At 38.2% G+C, this 18477-nt stretch overlaps 1 protein-coding gene across 1 annotated transcript in view; it reads left to right on the top strand.

Annotated features, from left to right (window-relative positions):
- The window catches only part of PLEKHG4B (pleckstrin homology and RhoGEF domain containing G4B), a 220467-nt gene that overhangs the window by 69391 nt on the left and 132599 nt on the right, over nucleotides 1–18477 (top strand). The window contains exon 2 of the mRNA XM_043979602.1: nucleotides 3224–3421. Within this exon, the coding sequence (XP_043835537.1) occupies nucleotides 3224–3421 (198 nt within the window). The remainder of the gene's footprint in view (nucleotides 1–3223; nucleotides 3422–18477) is intronic.

Here is an 18477-nt window from a genome sequence, read left to right on the forward strand (position 1 = left end):
GCCATATTGCAGAGTCTGTGTTATGGAACCGTGTTATTGGCAAAACAATGTTATAATCATATGCATGGCTGGTCGTTCCAATAATAGAGTACCTTGTTCAATATCCAGCACAGACTTGTCTGACATTGAGTCCTTGATATTCTAGAATCATGCAAAAGCAAGGCTCTACTAGAGAAAAGAGTACAAGGGCCCACAGTTTTTAGAGGAATTCTGTTTTTCTTAACCTTTTGAAAGACTGAATCCAAACCTAGTGGGGAATTACTCCTTGTCCATTTCTATGTGTAGTTATTCTAAAGGCATTTAGATTTGATGTTTTAATTTTTTTCATACCACTGTGTACTTACCCAGAAACCTTGGGGCATTTTAGATAAATTGACTATATCAATTATAGTAGCATTCCCCAAATAAAAATGATCACTCTTACCTGTCATCATCTTTGCTAGGTCAATATTCCTTCATTGCCATGCTGCTCTGGGATTTTTTCTTTCTGTCCATTTCTTTATTTCTTTTTTTTTCTTTTTTTTTTTTTAGTGAGGCAATTGGGGTTAAGGGAATTGCTCAGGGTCACACAGCTAGTAAGTGTTAAGTGTCTGAGGCCGGATTTGAACTCAGGTACTCCTGACTCCAGGGCCTGTGCTCTATCCACTGCACCATCTAGCTGCCCCCATTTCCTTATTTCTGACTCTTAATTTTAACACTAAAGTTTAACACTAAAAGTTTGAAAAATAATATTGAAGGAAACATTATAAGTGGATAGTTCTCCAGAATTCCAGTTCTTTTATGTTTATTAAATTTTTTTCAAGTTACAAACATTTGTTTTATTTCCTCCTCTCCTTCCTCCCCCATTGAAAAAGAGAGACATCTGAAGGTAGGAAACAATACAACTCATACACAAAAGAAGTGAAGGAATCACCAAAAACTTCTAAACTAATTCAAACATTATTTCTAAGATATTTGGTTCAAAGCCTTAGAAAAGTAAGTGTTTTGGTTTTCAAAATATTCTTTATTTTATGGTGAAATTATTCTCTGTAACCAATTCACAAATAAAATAGGAAATTATAAAAGGCATTTCCTCAATAAATGAAAATCTCAGCTAAAAAGGAGAAAGAAAGAACAAAAGAAAAGAAAAAGAAAGAAAACAAAACCCACATGTCAAATATGCATAGTCAAGCTAAATTAATTCTAAACAGATTGCTCAGTCTTTATAAACCTGGCATAACTGGGGTTAATGAGGGAGAGGGGAAGATCTGTTTCTGTAGGAACAGCCTACAGGCCAGATGAGCAGCTAGAATGAGTCTGCTCATGTTTTATGGAGAACAAGGGACCCTGATCTAGTATTTGAAATAGGTGTTCATCCACTTTTGAGTTTTCTGAGACTCCCTTCATCCCCTGGAATTCTGCTACATCTCTCTTCTCTCTCCACTGGTATCTGTCTGAGCCAAAAGTCCTTTCCTTATATCTGGGACTGGAAGTCAAGCTGGTCATCTAGTAAGTGGTGAATTTCTATTTCATATGTGCGTGACCCCTGTTTCCTTTCCCTAAAAAAAGTTCCTTTAGGAAAATTCAGATGGGTAACACTTGTTTTTAAATTTTGATTTCTCATTTTTGATCTTCTGGAAATTTTTTTTAACAGTGCTTTCTAGTCTAACATTTCTTTTCCAAAAAAAATATATCTTGTGGTATTTCCTCAGGAAATGTCAACTCTAAAAATAGCACTTTTTAAATCATATTATAATTTTGGGAGAGCAGCATTCCCTCATTACAGGGGGTAAAAAAAACTACTGCAACAAGTTGCTATGAGAAGGATTGTGTGACCTTAATGAACTATGCCTCCTGTCTACTTCGACAATAATGTCATTTTCGAGAGGGGAAAAATCAGTCACCACTGTGACTGATATCTATCTGCCATCCGTAAAATTATTTCCCCTGCCCTGCCTAAGAGCTAGGTTACTCTTCCTCAACAGCATTAAAAAAATGAATCCTTAAATCCTAGAATTCTCTCTCTCTGAAAGACGTTAGAGATTATCAAATCTAACCTCTTAATTTTAGAGAAGAATAAACTGAGAGAAAGATAGTAATTTATGGGTGGAGTGGTAGTAGGGCTAAAGTCAGGAAGACTCATCTTCCTGAGTTCAAATCTGGCCTCAGCTACAAGTTGTGTGACCCTGGGCAAGTCATTTAACCCTGTTTGCCTCAGTTTCCTCATCTGTGAAATGAGCTGGAGAAGGAAATAGCAAACCCCTCCAATACCCAAAAATTGGGTCACGAAGAGTAAGACATGACTGAAAAAAATGACTGGACAACAAAATATAGTAATTTGCCAGAAGTCACATGGCTTGTTAATGGCAGAACCAGGGCTAAATTCCAGCACTCCTAATTCTGATCCAAAGCCTTTCCACTATGCCACACTGCCTTCCCTAGAAGCATTATATCCTAGTGGCTAGAGAATTGACTTTGGAGTCAGGAAGACTTTTGCTGAGTCCCACCTCTGACACATGCTGACTGTGTGAACAACCTGGACAAGTCACTTAACTCCTTAGTGGCCCAGGAAACCCTCTTAAGACAGTACACTGCAGAAGCGGTACTAATATGCACCGGTAGAGGGGGGTGCTTTAGAGGGCTTTTTCTATACCAAAGCGATCACAAGTCCAGTATCTTCCATCCCTTGCCACTAAAAAAGTGGCTAAATGAGCACTGAATGAATTAATGAAATCTGTCTAAAACAAGCTTATCCCAATTTATCCACAACAGAGTAATTTGTGGAGACATAGGCAGGAGCTAGATAGTTATACAGGCAAGTATAATCACTATACGGATGCACAGACAACTTTTTGCTTTTTTATTTGGGAATTAAATAAATATTTAATGAACAAATATAAACTAACTAAATCTTCATTACAAATACGTTACAGTGGCATTGGGGCTTTGTAAAGGTTTCCATGAACATTAAACTTCACTTTCACATTTAAAATGAAGAGTCCAGCCATGATGCACTTTTGGGTGACTGATAGCTTATTATGAGTGTAAAAAAAATGGTGAATCTAGGAAGGACAAAACCATTTTAGTATTATAAAATTTGTCTACAGGGTAAAAAGCCTAACGTTGCTCAGGTAATCTGGAAGGCAGGCTCCTGCAGTAACAGCATTATCAAGGGGTTCCTTGGGTCTTGTTGAAAGTTCTATATTGTAATGTTCCTGAGTACTCTTCTTTTCTCCCCCCACAGGACTCTGAATCCCTTGACACCTACATTCAGAACACACTCTCTGCTCTGTATCCCCCCTTTGAGGCGACAGCTGCCACTGTCCTGTGGCAGCTTTTCACTATTGTTGAAAAACTGTATGGAGGAGATGGGCTGCGTTGTCTGATTGATTTCCTTGTCCCTGCCAAGAGGATCTTACAGTGCATTCAGCAAGAAACCTGCGTAAGTCTAGCTCCTTTGGCCAAAACAGAGGCTTTCTGTGTTCCTGACTGGGAGAGAAGAGATAAGGCAGAATAGAATCTCTTAACTGGAGATTTTTTGAACTAAGCAGAGTGAATTTTGGATAAGGGAAAAGTGCAAATGTTAGGCATCCCATGGTAGTGACAATGGACAATCTCTAACCTTTTAAAACTGGGCCAGAAATAAGAGTTGACACATAATGCTTAAACATTTGCTGCTTCCTAAACGTTGCTAAGGAAGACCATGGAGGATGGGAAAAAAGAGAGTGTTTCTCTAAAGAAACATCCCCAGTCAAACAGGAAGAGAATCAGTTCTCAGTTCTCAAAGTCACCCCTACATCGAGGACAGAGTCATTTCTGCTCTGGGTGGTAGCCCTGGGGCTGTTTGTTTATTGCTAGACATTTAAAACAAATTTAGAGTGTAGCACTGATGGACTGCTGAGCAATATAAGCTTAAGGCATCCCTAGCTCAGTTAAAGGTAGCTGGTCTATTTTTCTTGAGTAACTAATCCCATCCCATCTATTCAGGATTTAAATCTGGCCTAGCATTATGGGCAACTAATATGCTGCTTTAAAAGACAGTGATCTTGCCTCTGGTTCAATCACCAACCTACTTCCTTATTCCTTTTTTTTCATCACAACTGGCTCCTCTGTCAACATATCTCATTGAGTTCAAGGATCAAGTCAACATGCATTTATTAAACTTCTTGCACTTTAGACAGACTAGGCCTGACTGACAGCTCCCAGATACAGTGACATGTCACACATCAATCTCAATCTATCTGCTAGCTCTAATCACTTTCATAAACCCAGATTAATGAAGTATGTCTTATGTCCCTCTTTGACCCCCTCCCCCAATGCCATAAGGGAAATGTTTACACAAAGCTCCTGACAAGTCAATCAATCAATCAACATTTATTAAGGGCCTATGATGTGCCAGACACTATGCTAACCTCTGGGTGTCACAGTAGAAAGAACACTGCTTCTGGCATCAGAGACCCTGGGGTCAAATCCTATCTCTGCTACTTACTACTTGTATGACCTCAGTCTCTGAGCCTCTATTTCCTCAACTGTAAAATGAGAGTGTTGGACAAGGTGACCCCTGAGGTCCCTTAGATCCTGTTTACAATTCTATGGATATACTATACCTACATAGAAAGCTATAATCCCATATGATTCTCACTTGTAATAAATGGAGGGTCATTTCATTATAACATTTTTAGTAAAGTGTGGTGACATCAAAAGAGAGCACTAAGCAGAGATTAAAAAGGCCCATATAGCAGTCAGTGATCTGCTCAGTTCTGTCCTCTGAGTTCAGCATGCAATAGCATAGACACTGGAGACACTGAGGGAACAAAACTCTTCTTTTTCGTGCTTCCAGGTTTTCCAAGGTAAGCAAGGTCATACCCATTTGTGGCCATCAGTGTTGTACCCTGGGTGGGGTAAAACCTAGAGAGGTGTGCAGATGGTACATCTAAGCCAGGAGCGGCTCTGAATCACCCCAACCCCAAAGAGAAACACCTAAGGACAGGGAACCAGGAAGTGGAAGAACAGCGAGGAAGGGAATGTTCAGATAAAAAAAAGAGAGGATTCCCACAGTAGAATGAGAGTCCCCCCCAACTGACTCTCAGAACCAGAAGAGAGCTCAGGGGTTGTCTCAGCATCTCTGCTAAGCGGTCATGAAGTCTCTACTCCATTGATGGGGGAACTCACTGCCTCTCAAAGTGACCCATTTCACCTGAGGACAGTTGTAATCATTAAAGAATATTTCTTCTTCCCCTAAAGCTTAAATTTTCCTCTTTACAACTTCACCTTTTGCTCCAATTCCTGTTCTTGGAGACCTAGAACAGTCTTCAAACTGAGAGTTCCTCAAACGCTCAAAAACTGCTATCTTCTTCCTAAGTCTTTTCTTCTCCAGGCGAAGCCTCCCAGTTTCCTTCAGTGTGGAGGGGCCTCCAGCCCTTTCATTCCTCTCTAGACATAATTCAGTTTGTTAATGTCTTTTCTAATATAAAGCATCTTGGACTCAACCCAGGACTCCAGAGGGTGCAGAGCACAGTACAGGGGGAAGGCTTGTTTTGGAAACTGCTCATCCTCAGTTTTCTTTAGGGATTTTTGGGGCTGCCTTCAATCATGCAAGAAAAGCTTTGCTATGTGACAGGTCCCACTCTAAGCACTGGGGATACAAAAAAAGGTCCCTGCCTTCAAGTAATTTATGTTATAACAGGGACAACATGTATGTAAACAGGCATGTAGAAGATGTTAAATGTGTTCGTTAAGTAATTTTTCAGTCATGTCTGACTCTTTGTGACCTCACTTGGGGTTTTCTTGGCAAAGATAATGGAGTGGTTTGTCATTTCCTTCTCTAGATCATTTTACAAATGAGGAAACTGAGGCAAACAAGGTTAAGGGACTTGCCCAAGGTCACACAGCTAGTAAGTGTTTGATTGAGGTCAGGAAGATGAGTCCCTGACTCCAGGCCCAGCAGTCTATGCATCATACATAAAAACTGTCCATACATAAAAGATATATGCAGAGTAGATGGGAGGCAATGTAAGAGGAAAAGTGAATAGCCCCTGCAGGGGGTTGGTAAAGACTTCCTGCAGTATGGACTACAGATGAGACTTGAAGAACAGTCAGAAGTTCAGAGGGAGAGCATCCCAAGATGGGTAACAGCCACTGTGAAGGCATGAAGGATGGAGACGGAATGTGGTGTGGGAGGAATAACCAGTAGGGCTGTATTGTTGTACCATCGAGCTTGTGAAGGGGACTAAAGTATAAGATTGGAAAGATGGAAAGGTGATAGATCATGAAGAGCTATGGGGCCAAACAGAATAACTTACATTTTATCCTTATAGGTAAGAAGGAGTCATTGGGGTCTATCTGGGACTGTGGGATTGACTTGATCAGAATTACACCTTAGGAAAACCACTTTGGTAGCCATGTGGAAGATGGATTGGAGTGGAGAGAAACTTGAGACAGAGAGTCCAATGCAAAGGCTTTTGCAATAATTTGGGTGAGAGATAGAAGGCCTGAACTGGTATGGTGCCTATGGGAGTGGAGAGAATGGGTCATACATACATGAGAGATGATGTAGAGAAAGAAATGACAAGATTTGGCAACTGACTAGATATGGGGAGGTGAGTAACAGTGAAGAATTGAAGATAACAATCAGGTTGTGAACCTGAGTGACAGAAAATGGTGCCTTTGACAGTAATAGAGAAGTTAAGAAGAGGGAGGGTTTGGGAGGAAAAATAATGAGTTTTGTTTTAGATGTGTTGAGTTCAAGATGCCTATGGGGATATCCAATAAGCAATTCACTTCGCATGACCGTAGTTCAGGAGAGACATTGGGGCTAATGACAACGATGCAGAAATTATATTAATAAAAATGATATTTGAACCTAAGGGAGTCAGTGGTGTCATCAAGCAAGAAATGATAGAGAGAAAAGAGAAGAGGACCCAGAACAGAGGCTTGATGGAACACCACAGTTAATAGACATGATATGGATGTTAAGATTCAACAAAGAAAACTGAGAAGAAGCATTCAGAAGAGGGAAACCAAGAGAGGGCGGAGTCATGAAAACCCAAAGAGGAAGAGGAGGAGGGAGTATGCAGGAGAAGGTGTTTGACAGTGCCCAGTGATCCAGAAAAGTCAAGAAAGATGAGAATTAAGAAAAGAATATTCTATTTGGCAGTTTTAAAGCAAACATTGGTAACTTTGGTGCAATGAGTTTTAATTGAACAATTAGGATGAAAACTAGATTGCAATGGGCTTCAATGATGAGGAAAGGAGAATACCAAGTAGAAGCCCCCAGTGTAGATGACCAAATGACACTGTTGATTCTTACTGAGTCTGCTCTCCACTCACATCACCAATTCTTTTACTATTCTAGGATTTGAACTTGTTGAAGGCAGCTAGGGATGATTTCTTACTATTCCCTCATTTTATCTTGAGTTTCATATCTCTGTTAACCACCTTTATTCTTCCCTTCCCAATTCCAATTTCTATTTGGTATAGAAAACAGAAAGAAAATGGTTTGATAGTTCCACCATTCATTCATCATCCAATTCATGAATTCAAGTTGCATCTAGTTATGCTTTGATTATAGGTTATTTTTGAGACAGTGATAGCTGTTCTGGCTTTGATCTTCTTTTCTCAACACCCTCCCCTGACCGCCCTCCCACCCTGTAGCTTCAAAAGATAGTTTTTCTATCCCTAGCAACCATTGCTAGCCTCAGCTTATTCTCAGCCTTAGCATTCCTGACATCATTATTACAGAACAGATCATAAAATCTTCTCTGGACACCAAAGTAGCTACTTATTCCTATGCTGGTCATCTGTGGTCATTCTAATCAACACAGTCAAGGAAAGACATGATCACAGAAGGATAGAATGGGAGAGTGGGAAGCAACCATGGATATCATCTATCTATCAAGTGAGAAAACTGTAACCCAAAGAGGTCCATAGAAAAGTTGGGTTCACGGTCAAGAATAGTGAGGTATGGTACATTTGGAATAATTGTCTTCATTCTGCCACCTCTGTCTCCTTCCTCCCTTTTATTCTCTTTTTCTCTTTCCTGACCCAAACTTTGCTTCCAAACACTTTTCCACAGCCTCTCAAATATGTGGCTTTCTCAGTTGGGGCTGCCCTAGATAAGGGTCATAACGAACTCCATGTATGCAAAGTACGCAAAGTCCAATTCTCCTCAACTCCTTTGGTGGACTCTTATTGGGAACCAGGGAGGAAGGAAATGAATCATTCCCTGGCCTAATCATCACATAACCAGTTTATTGGAGCAAGTCCAGTGTATACAAGTCATACTTAATAGATTTCTTATGTGTTTAGTTTGCTTCTTGTAATTTTCTTTTTTTATTACAGGGTATTTTGAGGTAGAGATAAAGCAGTACAGTAGCTAAGTTATGTGTTTATTGGCATGGGGTGGTGGGAAGGTTATGCATAGTTCCTAAACAATGTTTTTATTACATATCAGCCTGTCTTGTTGCTCCATTTGTATTTAATTATGTAGTTTTATTACCATCGAGCTACTTTAACTTATTAAACTCTTTCACAATCAGTATTTAGTAAGTTAGATAGAAGGAAATCAGCTTTGACCTAGTTTTTGTCTCTTATGGAAAATCAATCATTCTACCCACAGAGATTTTCTTTATTTTTAGTTTTATTTTTATATATTTTAAGAAAATCAATCAGAGGTTAGGGAAGAGAAAGTGGAGCAATAAATATATCACATTTCCCATTAAGTTTTAAAACTATCATCTTATGAGCTTTGTTTAAAAAATACTATGCTTTTTGGATATAATTTTTCACTTTAAAATTTTTTCCAATGGAAATGATACCCCAACCAGCTTTTTTTTTCTTTTTTCAGAACATCCTTTTCTCCCTCCTATTTCAAATATCTACTTCTCTCTTAAAAGTGTTTATGAGAGTGACTCTTTTTACGAAGTCCCTGTAGACTTGGCGTTCTTAAAGTGGAGTGTGAGAACTTGGTTGTTGTTTTTTAACTGTCTTAATAACTATATTTCAATAAAAATGGTTTCCTTTATAATCCTACATATTTTATTTTGTGCATTTAATAACAGGATTCTGAAAAGGGATTCCTTTGCTTTACTTGGTTGCCACAGGGGTCCATGACACAAAAACAGTTAAGAACTCTAGTTGTAAATATATTTCAACAAACTACATTGATCTAAAGCTAACATGGGAAGTGACTCAATAAAATGAATGTTTGATGGGGTTTTTTATTCATTACCATAAAAAATAAGTTATATTCACCTGTGTGACAGAGAAAAAACATGTATGCTTTTGCCTAAAGTATATATGTACATTGGTACTTCAAAGATGTAGGACTGACTTGGTGTGCCCCCACCCCTTTCTACTGATGGGATCTTAATTCTCTCTTTTTCTTAGCAAATGGTCTTCATGACTTATGGGTAATATTAAAAGTTCACATACTTACTAACTGTTTGGCCCCAGGCAAATCAATTAAATTCTGTTTGCCTCAGATTTCTCATCTATGAAAATGAGTATAATGATAGCACTCACCTCCAGGGTTATTGTGAGCAGTAAATTAAATAATATTAGCATCATCATAATCATTATTACTATCATTGATGTTGGTATAGTTACTTTTATTAATAATTATATTTAATGTTAAACAATAAAAACAATAAATAATTGCTATTTCATTCTTGTATTAATAATAAATTATTTTTTATTAATTGTTTTATTATCTGATGACTAGGCTTCTGGTTATGAGCCATCCATACTTTGCTAAGTTGGTCCTAGGACAATAAATATATGAGGCTTTCCAACTTGGTGTAGGCTGTATCAGAGCCTCTACTCAACTTGCACGGTTTTCTGAGAATACAGTCACATCTCTGATACCATTAGAGCAGGCTTTGAATATAATGGACTATTATACATACCTAATATATACATATTTATCATTTAATAAATGATTAGTAATATGTTCATTTACCACTACCAGACACTCACCTGTGCAAAAGCATAGCAAGTACTAGAGAGGGAGAGAGTCAATAATAAACGATGTGTATGGAGTTCTCCACCCAACTTATCCCTTCTGCTGGCTCCCGCTTCCCTTCCCCATCCTTCCCTTTTTGCTAGCCCTCTCTATACAGAGTAGAAATATTTTAAATCATTTTTCTTATTCTTTCATACTCTGTTTCATCACTGAATAGGATCTGAGTATATTGGAATGGTTTGATCTAAACTTCTGCATTAAGATAGGTGCTTTAACGGAAAGAATCCTAAACTAGATTTTGGTACCACCCTAGCTGCTAGGGTAATTGTGCAGCTAGGTGGCATAGTAGATAGAGCGCCCGGCTTGGAGTCAGTAAGACTCATCTTTATAAGTTCAAATCTGGCCTCAGATACTTCCTAGCTAAGTGACCCTGGGCAAGTCTTTTAACCCTGTTTGTCTCACATTCCTCATCTGTAAATGAGCTGGAGAAGGAAATGGCAAACCATCACAGTACCTTTGCCAGGAAAACCCCAAATGAAGTCACAAAGAGATGGATATAACTGAAATTACTAAAGGACACCACCATTGCTGCTAAATGTTTGCTCATCTTCCCGTAAGTCACTTAACATTGCAAGGTCTAGTTTCTTCATCTATGAAATAAGAAGGTTGGATCGGGGGAATGCTAGGGTTCTCTTCATCTCCAAATCCATAATTTAGGTTGGAAATGAACTCTGCAATGTCTCCTTCCAGTTCCTTTTACCCATGCTTTCCTGCCTTAAGATAAATGGGGAGTGGGGGCAACTAAGTGGTGCAATGGATAGGGCGTTGGCCCTGGATTCAGGAGGACCTGAGTTCAAATCCGGCCTCAGACACTGGACACTTACTAGCTGTGTGACCTTTGGCAAGTCACTTAACCCCCCCAAAAAAAGATAAATGGGGAGGAAGCCAGTCTTAATTGGTGAAAGCTTGAATTGTAGAACATTTTAATGCCAGTTTTTAGAAATTCCAGTTGTTTTACATATCATAGCAATATCCAATAGACTGATTTTGAATAGTAACAGTAACCTGGAGCTAGTTAATGTCACATGTAATTCAAAATACAATACTGTCCTTGAGGAATAAAAGATTTAAGTCAGTTTGGAAAGATATAATTTTGTAATTGTAATTTTCACAGTTTAAGTATTCTGTATGAGAAAGCGCCCTAGATTTAGAGTCAGGAGATCTGAGTTCAAATCCCACCTTTGCTATGAATGAATTGCCATGTGACTTTGGATGAGTTATGTTCTCTGTCTCTCTGTATTACATTTCATAGTGTTTAGAGCTATAAGGAATCTTGAATATTATTTAGTCCCTACCTTTCATTTTGCAGATGAAGAAACTTAGTTCTGAGTTAGAGAAGAGTCATACCCTTGTTAGAAGAGACCATCTATTAGAAGAGACCATCTATTTGTGGAATTATAGATTTAGAGCTAAAAGCTACTATCTAGTCCAATTCCTTGATTTTAGAGATGGGCACTCTGAGTCACAGCAAAGGGAAATGAATTACTCAGGGTCACACAACTACTTAGTAGCAGGATGGAGACTAGAACCCAGGTCTTCAGACTTTTTGATTTGTTCTTATCAAAGATGGGAAATTTTTCAACAAAGGCAAAACCTGAAATTCAGGGTCATTTGACAGAACCTATAGCCTTTCTCCATCTCTCCTAACTTGCCCAAAGTTCAACTTATCATAAGCCACATGGCAAATAGCTGAATGTCTTCTGACAAAATGGGACTAGCCTGTCGTTTTTCATCTCTGAGACTCAGTCTCTCCATTTCATAGACTACATATGGTTCAGAAGGGAAATGAGACCCTCTGAGTCTGGGTTAGGGAATAACTCATCTAATAAAAGAGGTTCATTAAACCCAAGGAAGAGTTCAGGAAAGGAGGAAAAATTCATTTGTGAGATAGGGATGATTAAGGTTAGATGGGTTACTTAAGAATCATAAGATCTAGCTGGAAAAGTAGAGCTCACTTGTTCTAGAGATCTCATTTCACAGACAAGGACACTGAGGCCTAGAGTATGACTTATTCAAGATCATACAGGTGTCAAGTGAAAACAAATGGGATCAAAACCTAGGTCCTCTGATTCAAATCTGGTGGATTTTTTCATTATCGTGCTAGAAAGGTCCACTAAGGAAGAAGACTCAGAAAAAAAAAATGGCAGCCGGTAAGGGAAAGAGGCTATGGTTTGCTAAAGGCATATCTCTGGGCTGGATAAAATGAGGGGAGGCCGAGAGCACAGTGTGCTGTAGTTGAGTGAGGGCTGGACTTGGAGACCTAAAGACCTGAGTTTGAATCCAGACCTTGACATCTACTAGTTGTATGACTTGAGCAAGTCACTGAATCTCTTTGAGCCTGTTTCAATGGGGATAATAACAATACCTTTAGTACTTAATCCATAGGGTTGTTGTGAGGATCAAATGAGATCATTGAAGCAAAGCATTTGGTAAATGAAAGCACTATATCTGTGTGAGCTGTTATTGTTTTTCATTATTTCATTAGGAGGACTTGTTAAAGGAGAATAGTGCCCTAAGGGAGAGGGACTTGGGGACAGTAAGGAAAATAAGCAATTAATCAAAGGCTCTTTAATGAAGAAGGGGCTCAGGCTCAACACCAAGAATAGCTACACTTAACTACTTCAATGGTCCCTTTCAGCTCTTGAATTCTATGATTCTATGAATATTTTCTAGTTTCTTAATTCATACTAAACATTGGACATTAGACAACTACTATTGTTAATACTGAATTAACTAGGGGTGGCTAGGTGGTGCCGTGGATAAAGCACTGGCCCTGGATTCAGGAGGACCTGAGTTCAAATCTGACCTCAGACACTTGACACTTACTAGCTCTGTGACCCTGGGCAAGTCACTTAACCCCCATTGCCCCGTAAAAAAAAAAAAATGAATTAACCCATTGGTTTAATAGCCTGTTGATAAAGAAGAATTATAATATACATTGTAATGAAATAAGTGTTGCTTTGTGGACTCCTTAGGAGAACTACTTTAATAAATTTTTAAAAGATAAATAATTTTTTAATGTAAGGTAAATTTAAATTAAATTTTAAATTTAATTCTAAATTATGTTTAAAATTTTTAAAGTATATAAATAAAAGAATGATTTTAAATGAAGTATTGTGTTTGAATAGGTGCTTCCCAAGTGTCTAAAGATATTGGAGATGGAATGTGAAAGCTTTCTTCTCTTAAATATTTAAACATTGCAGCACTTCTTGCCCAGTATTCACTAATTAATTGCGCTTTCTTCACAAAAGAGCTTGCCAAACAAAGGTAAACCATGGTTGAGCCCTTAGTCAACTGATTACAAATTTTGAATTATAGAAGTTCACATTTGGGAGATTTTAATGTTTGTTCCTCAAGTACTATATTATGTAAATTAGTCCCTAGCACTGATTTACAGTTCTATTGATATTCAGGCCCAGCATAGTTCTTTTCTGTTATCCCAATTCATCTGATCCCCTCAGTGCTGACAGATAAAAATACATGAGACAGAAGAAGGTGACAGGGGGTTATCATGACCTCACAAGAGCTTGGTGAAACCAATGTTTATCTTCAACCTTGCTAAATATTATCATTAGTTTAAGGGCGACTGCTTTGCTGAGCCCGAGATACATGAAAGTACAGTATTGTTTGCTGAGTAATGTCTGGCATCTCTTCCTCCAGCCCAGGAATGTATTAATGGCTTCAACTTGAATTATCTTATTCTAAAAAGCTTTGGGCAGACAGATGACTTCTCATCCAAAATGCTCATTTGAATGACTGACTTTTTTTTCTGATTCTCAAAGATGAAATTTCTCTCATATCTATCTAGAGATGTGACTCTTCACTCACAACTCTTGGGTTCTCACTGTTTATACTATTCTGTTTTTTAAAAACCATTTAAAGCACTGGATTAATGATTGCAATGGTAAGTTCCTAAAACTCTATATGCCCTAAATTTCTCTTTAAGACCCTTATCACAGTGCTATGTGTTTGCTGTTAATCTGTCCTACACCTTTCCTGGATGGGTGGATGGATGGATGGATATGATACACCCTCTGAAGGGTCCAGAGATGCTTGACCAGTTATAGATTTTGATTGCCCTAGATATATTAATTTTTAAATGAAGGTACATGAAAACAAAATGGAATGCTAGAATATAAGGCATAATATGAATATGTTCTTTAACTGCTCTTCTGTTTTTTTTCCTCCTGTGCAAATGCACCAATTATTGAGGTGAAAATCACTGTGTGTGCACAACCTAATGGTTGATATTATTATTGCCAATTATTATTAGTTCCCAGTACAGCTAGGCTGTGGTTGTCCCTATGAAATCGACAGCTCTTATTTAAAGGTTAAATCTAAGTTCAGAAACATGTATTCTTGAGAAGCTGGAGAGGATGGCAACATTCCCTGTCTTTTCTTGGGGGTCTTCCAAGTTATGCTCCTTTTTAGAATGTTGACATAGTTGCTGTGATTAATTTATTGTCACTTAAACCAATGTTTGACAACCCTGGGGATGTTTGCATCTGTTTAGCAGTCTTTTGATATTGAAATTCCTCAACTTCTTGCTAGTCTTCCTGCTAAAGCTGGACATCACATATCAGAAGAACAGCTGAGTGATGCATTTAAACAGCAAAGTTCTTCCCAACTCTTTTGAATGACAACTTTTCTTTAAAGAGAAAGAAAGAAGAGAGAGAGAGAGAGAGAGAGAGAGAGAGAGAGAGAGAGAGAGAGAGAGAGAGAGAAGGAAAAAAACCCAACATAACCTTCTGTTAAAACCCACTGTGTAAATAAGCTTAGGATAGCATTGAAGAAAACATTCAAAGCCAAGGACAGGAAGAGAAAGAGGAAGATTTACCCACATTTGCACTCTACAAACTGGAATTTTCTCAGGACTGGAACTATTCAGAAAATGACTTGAAGATTTATAGTGGTTGCTTTTTCTAATTTAGAATCCCCCTAGGGGGTGGGGAGTAAATGAAGGAGGATAATCAAAGGATTTATTTTCAAAAAGTTTGGGATTGCTTTTCCCCTGAAACATAGAATCCTGTTGGAACTAGGAAGGCCTGTGTTTCTTGCCTGTTACTTGCATTATAGTTTTAAAAATTCTATTTGTTAGCTACAAATTGTGAATTAATAATAATACCTGATAATTATATAGTGTTTTAAGGTTTGCAAAGTACTTTACAAATATTATCTGATTTTATACTCACAGCAACCCTGGCTACTTTTATTATCCTCATTTCATAATTCAGTAAACTGAGGCAGACAAAAGTTAAGTGGCTTGCCCAGAGTCACACTGTAAGTATCTGAGGCTGAATTTGAATTCAGGTCATCCTGACTCCAATCCTGGTGCTCTATCTACTGTGCCACTTAGTTCCTTTATAATATAAGCAACAAAGATTTTAGTCAACAAGTTACTTTTCTGGTCTTTCAAAGCAAATGTTTATTGAACCCCTACTCTGTGTGTATTGTGGTGAAAATTTCTAAGCTGCAGTGTTAGACGAATAAAACACTAAAGTCTCCAAACCAAAGAAAATAGGCTTATTGAGAGAGGGATCCTTTCTCACAATAAAGCTGGTCTCAAGTCTGAGACCCAAAAGACTCTGAGCCTTAGGATCCGGGGATATTTAAGAGGGATGACTCCTCCCACAATCCAAGTGTTACAAATACAATAAGTATAATATTGAAGGGAAGAAACCATGAGGCAGATAACAGCATAGTCACTTGTCTCCCTGTATACTGGTCTTAGAATGCCCCTGTTACTAAGCAACATGGCTCATAACATAGAAAGTCATCCAGATGGGTGCATCTTTGCCTTCTAGGACAATGCCTCTCTTACATCTATTCATTTGAGTGGATTTCCACCATATTGCTTTAAATGTGACTTTCCAACTTCTCAGTAGCTCTGATTGGTCCCTTTCAGCTCAGAAGTTACTATTTTAAGAATCTGACCTTTACACTGATTGGTAGCTGCACCTAGCCACAACTGTAAGTCAAATAGATGTATTCTAACCTGCAACTGCAGGCTAGAGGTTACTTGTAGAGAAGATGAGTTGACAATAAAGCATTTGCATTTGCTCTTACCAATGATATATCATTTACTTGATTATCATTGGCTTAAGCTACTAAAAAAAAAGTACCTAAATACTTTAAGTCATGGTAAAATCTATTACCTGATTAGCACCACTGTTAAATCCCTTATATTGGTAATGGATGGGGAAAATCTCACTCACAGTATGTATATATATATATATATATATATGTATATATATATATGTATGTTCACATGTACATACATACATAAGTGTATAGGTGTGGGAGGGGTGTATCCCAAGAAAGGTACAAAGTCTCGTGATGGTTCAGAGAAGCAGGAGATCAAAGGGAGATCAGGGCTTCATTGAAGTGATGGCATTACAATTGGATTCAGAAGGATAGGAAGGATTTTGACGTGTAGAGATAAAGTAAGAGGATGTGTTGCAGGAAGAGAGAATAGCCTAAATCAAAGCAGAGAAGGGGAAAAGAATGGGTTGTGCTCAAGGGAGAAAGTTCAACTTGACTGGAATTCTGTGGAAGACCAGAAAGATTGGATAGGATCCCATCGTGGTTGGATGCCAAATTGAGCACTTTGTACATCATTCCTTAGGGAATCATTGAAGGTTTCTGAAGGATTAGAGCTCTGAATGAACCGGAGGGAGAAGAGAGTGGAGACAGGTCCCCCATTAGGAGATTTAATGTAATCATTAGAGCTCCGGGAGTCAGGGGACCTGAGTTTGAATTCTCTCCCCCTTACTATCTGCCTGATGTGAGGCAGTCAACATCACTCTGCTAGCCTCAGTTTTCTCCTCTGTAAAATAAGAGGGTAGGACTAAGTGACCTTTCAAGTTCCTTCCAACTCGAGAGCTATGAGAATTTTTGGTCTTGAACCAGAATAGTGATAGAGAAGGGACTTGTCAACCAGTTGAATATGGTAGAAAAGGGAAAGGAAGGAATAAAAAGGAAACAAAACAGATTTCAAAACCAAGTGACTGGGAGCTTAGCCATGCCACCAATAGAACTAGGGCGCTTCTGAAGAAGAGTGATTTACTATTTGGTTGCTGATTTATTTAAATTCATTCATTACAAATAAATGTTTATATTTTATACATTAATACATATTTATAATATATTATACATTAAATATTTATTAATTTTATTTAAATTAAATTAAAGAGGGAGGCAGGCACTTTTGAAAAGCAAAATTAATGCTTAGAAAATATATCTGGGGGACAGCTAGGTGGTGCAATGGATAAAGCACCAGCCCTGGATTCAGGAGGACCTGAGTTCAAATCCGGTCTTGGACACTTGACACTAGCTGTGTGACCCTGGGCAAGTCACTTAACCCTCATTGCCCCACCAAAAAAAAAAAAAATATATATATATATCCGTATAATCCTTTTGGGGATCTTCACTGCTCAATGGTGTTAAACTTTTAAGTACTCTCCTGGTTCACTTATCACCACCATAGAAAACAGTCTTATGGTGTTTGGGGATAAATAACTATTACCATGGCTGCATATTTAATAATCTTTCCTGGCAATAACAATATTAACAAATATTTTAATAGCATTAAGCTTGAGAAGCACTTTCCTCAAATTATCTCATTTGGTCTTTACAGAAATCCTGGGAGACAGGCACTATTTTTATCCCCAATTTACAAATGAGGAAACAGAGGCTGAGAGGTCAAGCAAAGGTCACACATCTGAGAACTGTGTGAGGCACAATTTATATCCCCAGGTGGTCTTTACTCCAAGTCCATCACAATATCTGACCATACTACTCTGCCTCAAATCTGTAGTGAAAAAAAACAATTTTTTTGCATTTTATTCATGTGCATTTATTATCTCTCCCTCTTACTCTCCACCCCATAGAACAATAACAAATAAAAATAAAACCCTCATAACGAATATGCATATCCAGCAAAATGAATTCCCACATTAGCCTTATTCCAACAATGCATGTCTCATTCTGCACTTTAAATCCATCATTTCCCTGGCATCAGGTAAGTAGAAAGCTTCCTCTTCAGTCCTCTGGCATTGTGATTTATCATTGTATTTATGGATCAGAGTTCTAAAGTCCTTTAAAGTTGTTTTTCTTTATAAAGCTGTTGGCACTGTATGAATTGTCCTCCTGGTTCTGCTCACTTCACTCTGTATCCCTCCATAGAGGTCTTCCCAGTTATTTCTTTTCTTTTCTTTTCTTTTTTTTTTTTTGAGGGCAATGAGGGTTAAGTGACTTACCCAGGGTCACACAGCTAGTGTCAAGTGTCTGAGGCCGGATTTGAACTCAGGTCCTCCTGAATCCAGGGCCAGTGCTTTATCCACTGCGCCACCTAGCTGCCCCTAATTTTGTATTATTTTAAATCTATTGTAGCAATGTTTTATCTTCTAAGATGACATTTTAAATGATTGAGTTCTGTTCTGTCAAGTTGTCTTCCCTGTTTTACCTTCCCTGTCCTC

Source organism: Dromiciops gliroides, chromosome 1 (genome assembly GCF_019393635.1).
Source record: "Dromiciops gliroides isolate mDroGli1 chromosome 1, mDroGli1.pri, whole genome shotgun sequence".
NCBI classification, from domain to species: domain Eukaryota; kingdom Metazoa; phylum Chordata; class Mammalia; order Microbiotheria; family Microbiotheriidae; genus Dromiciops; species Dromiciops gliroides.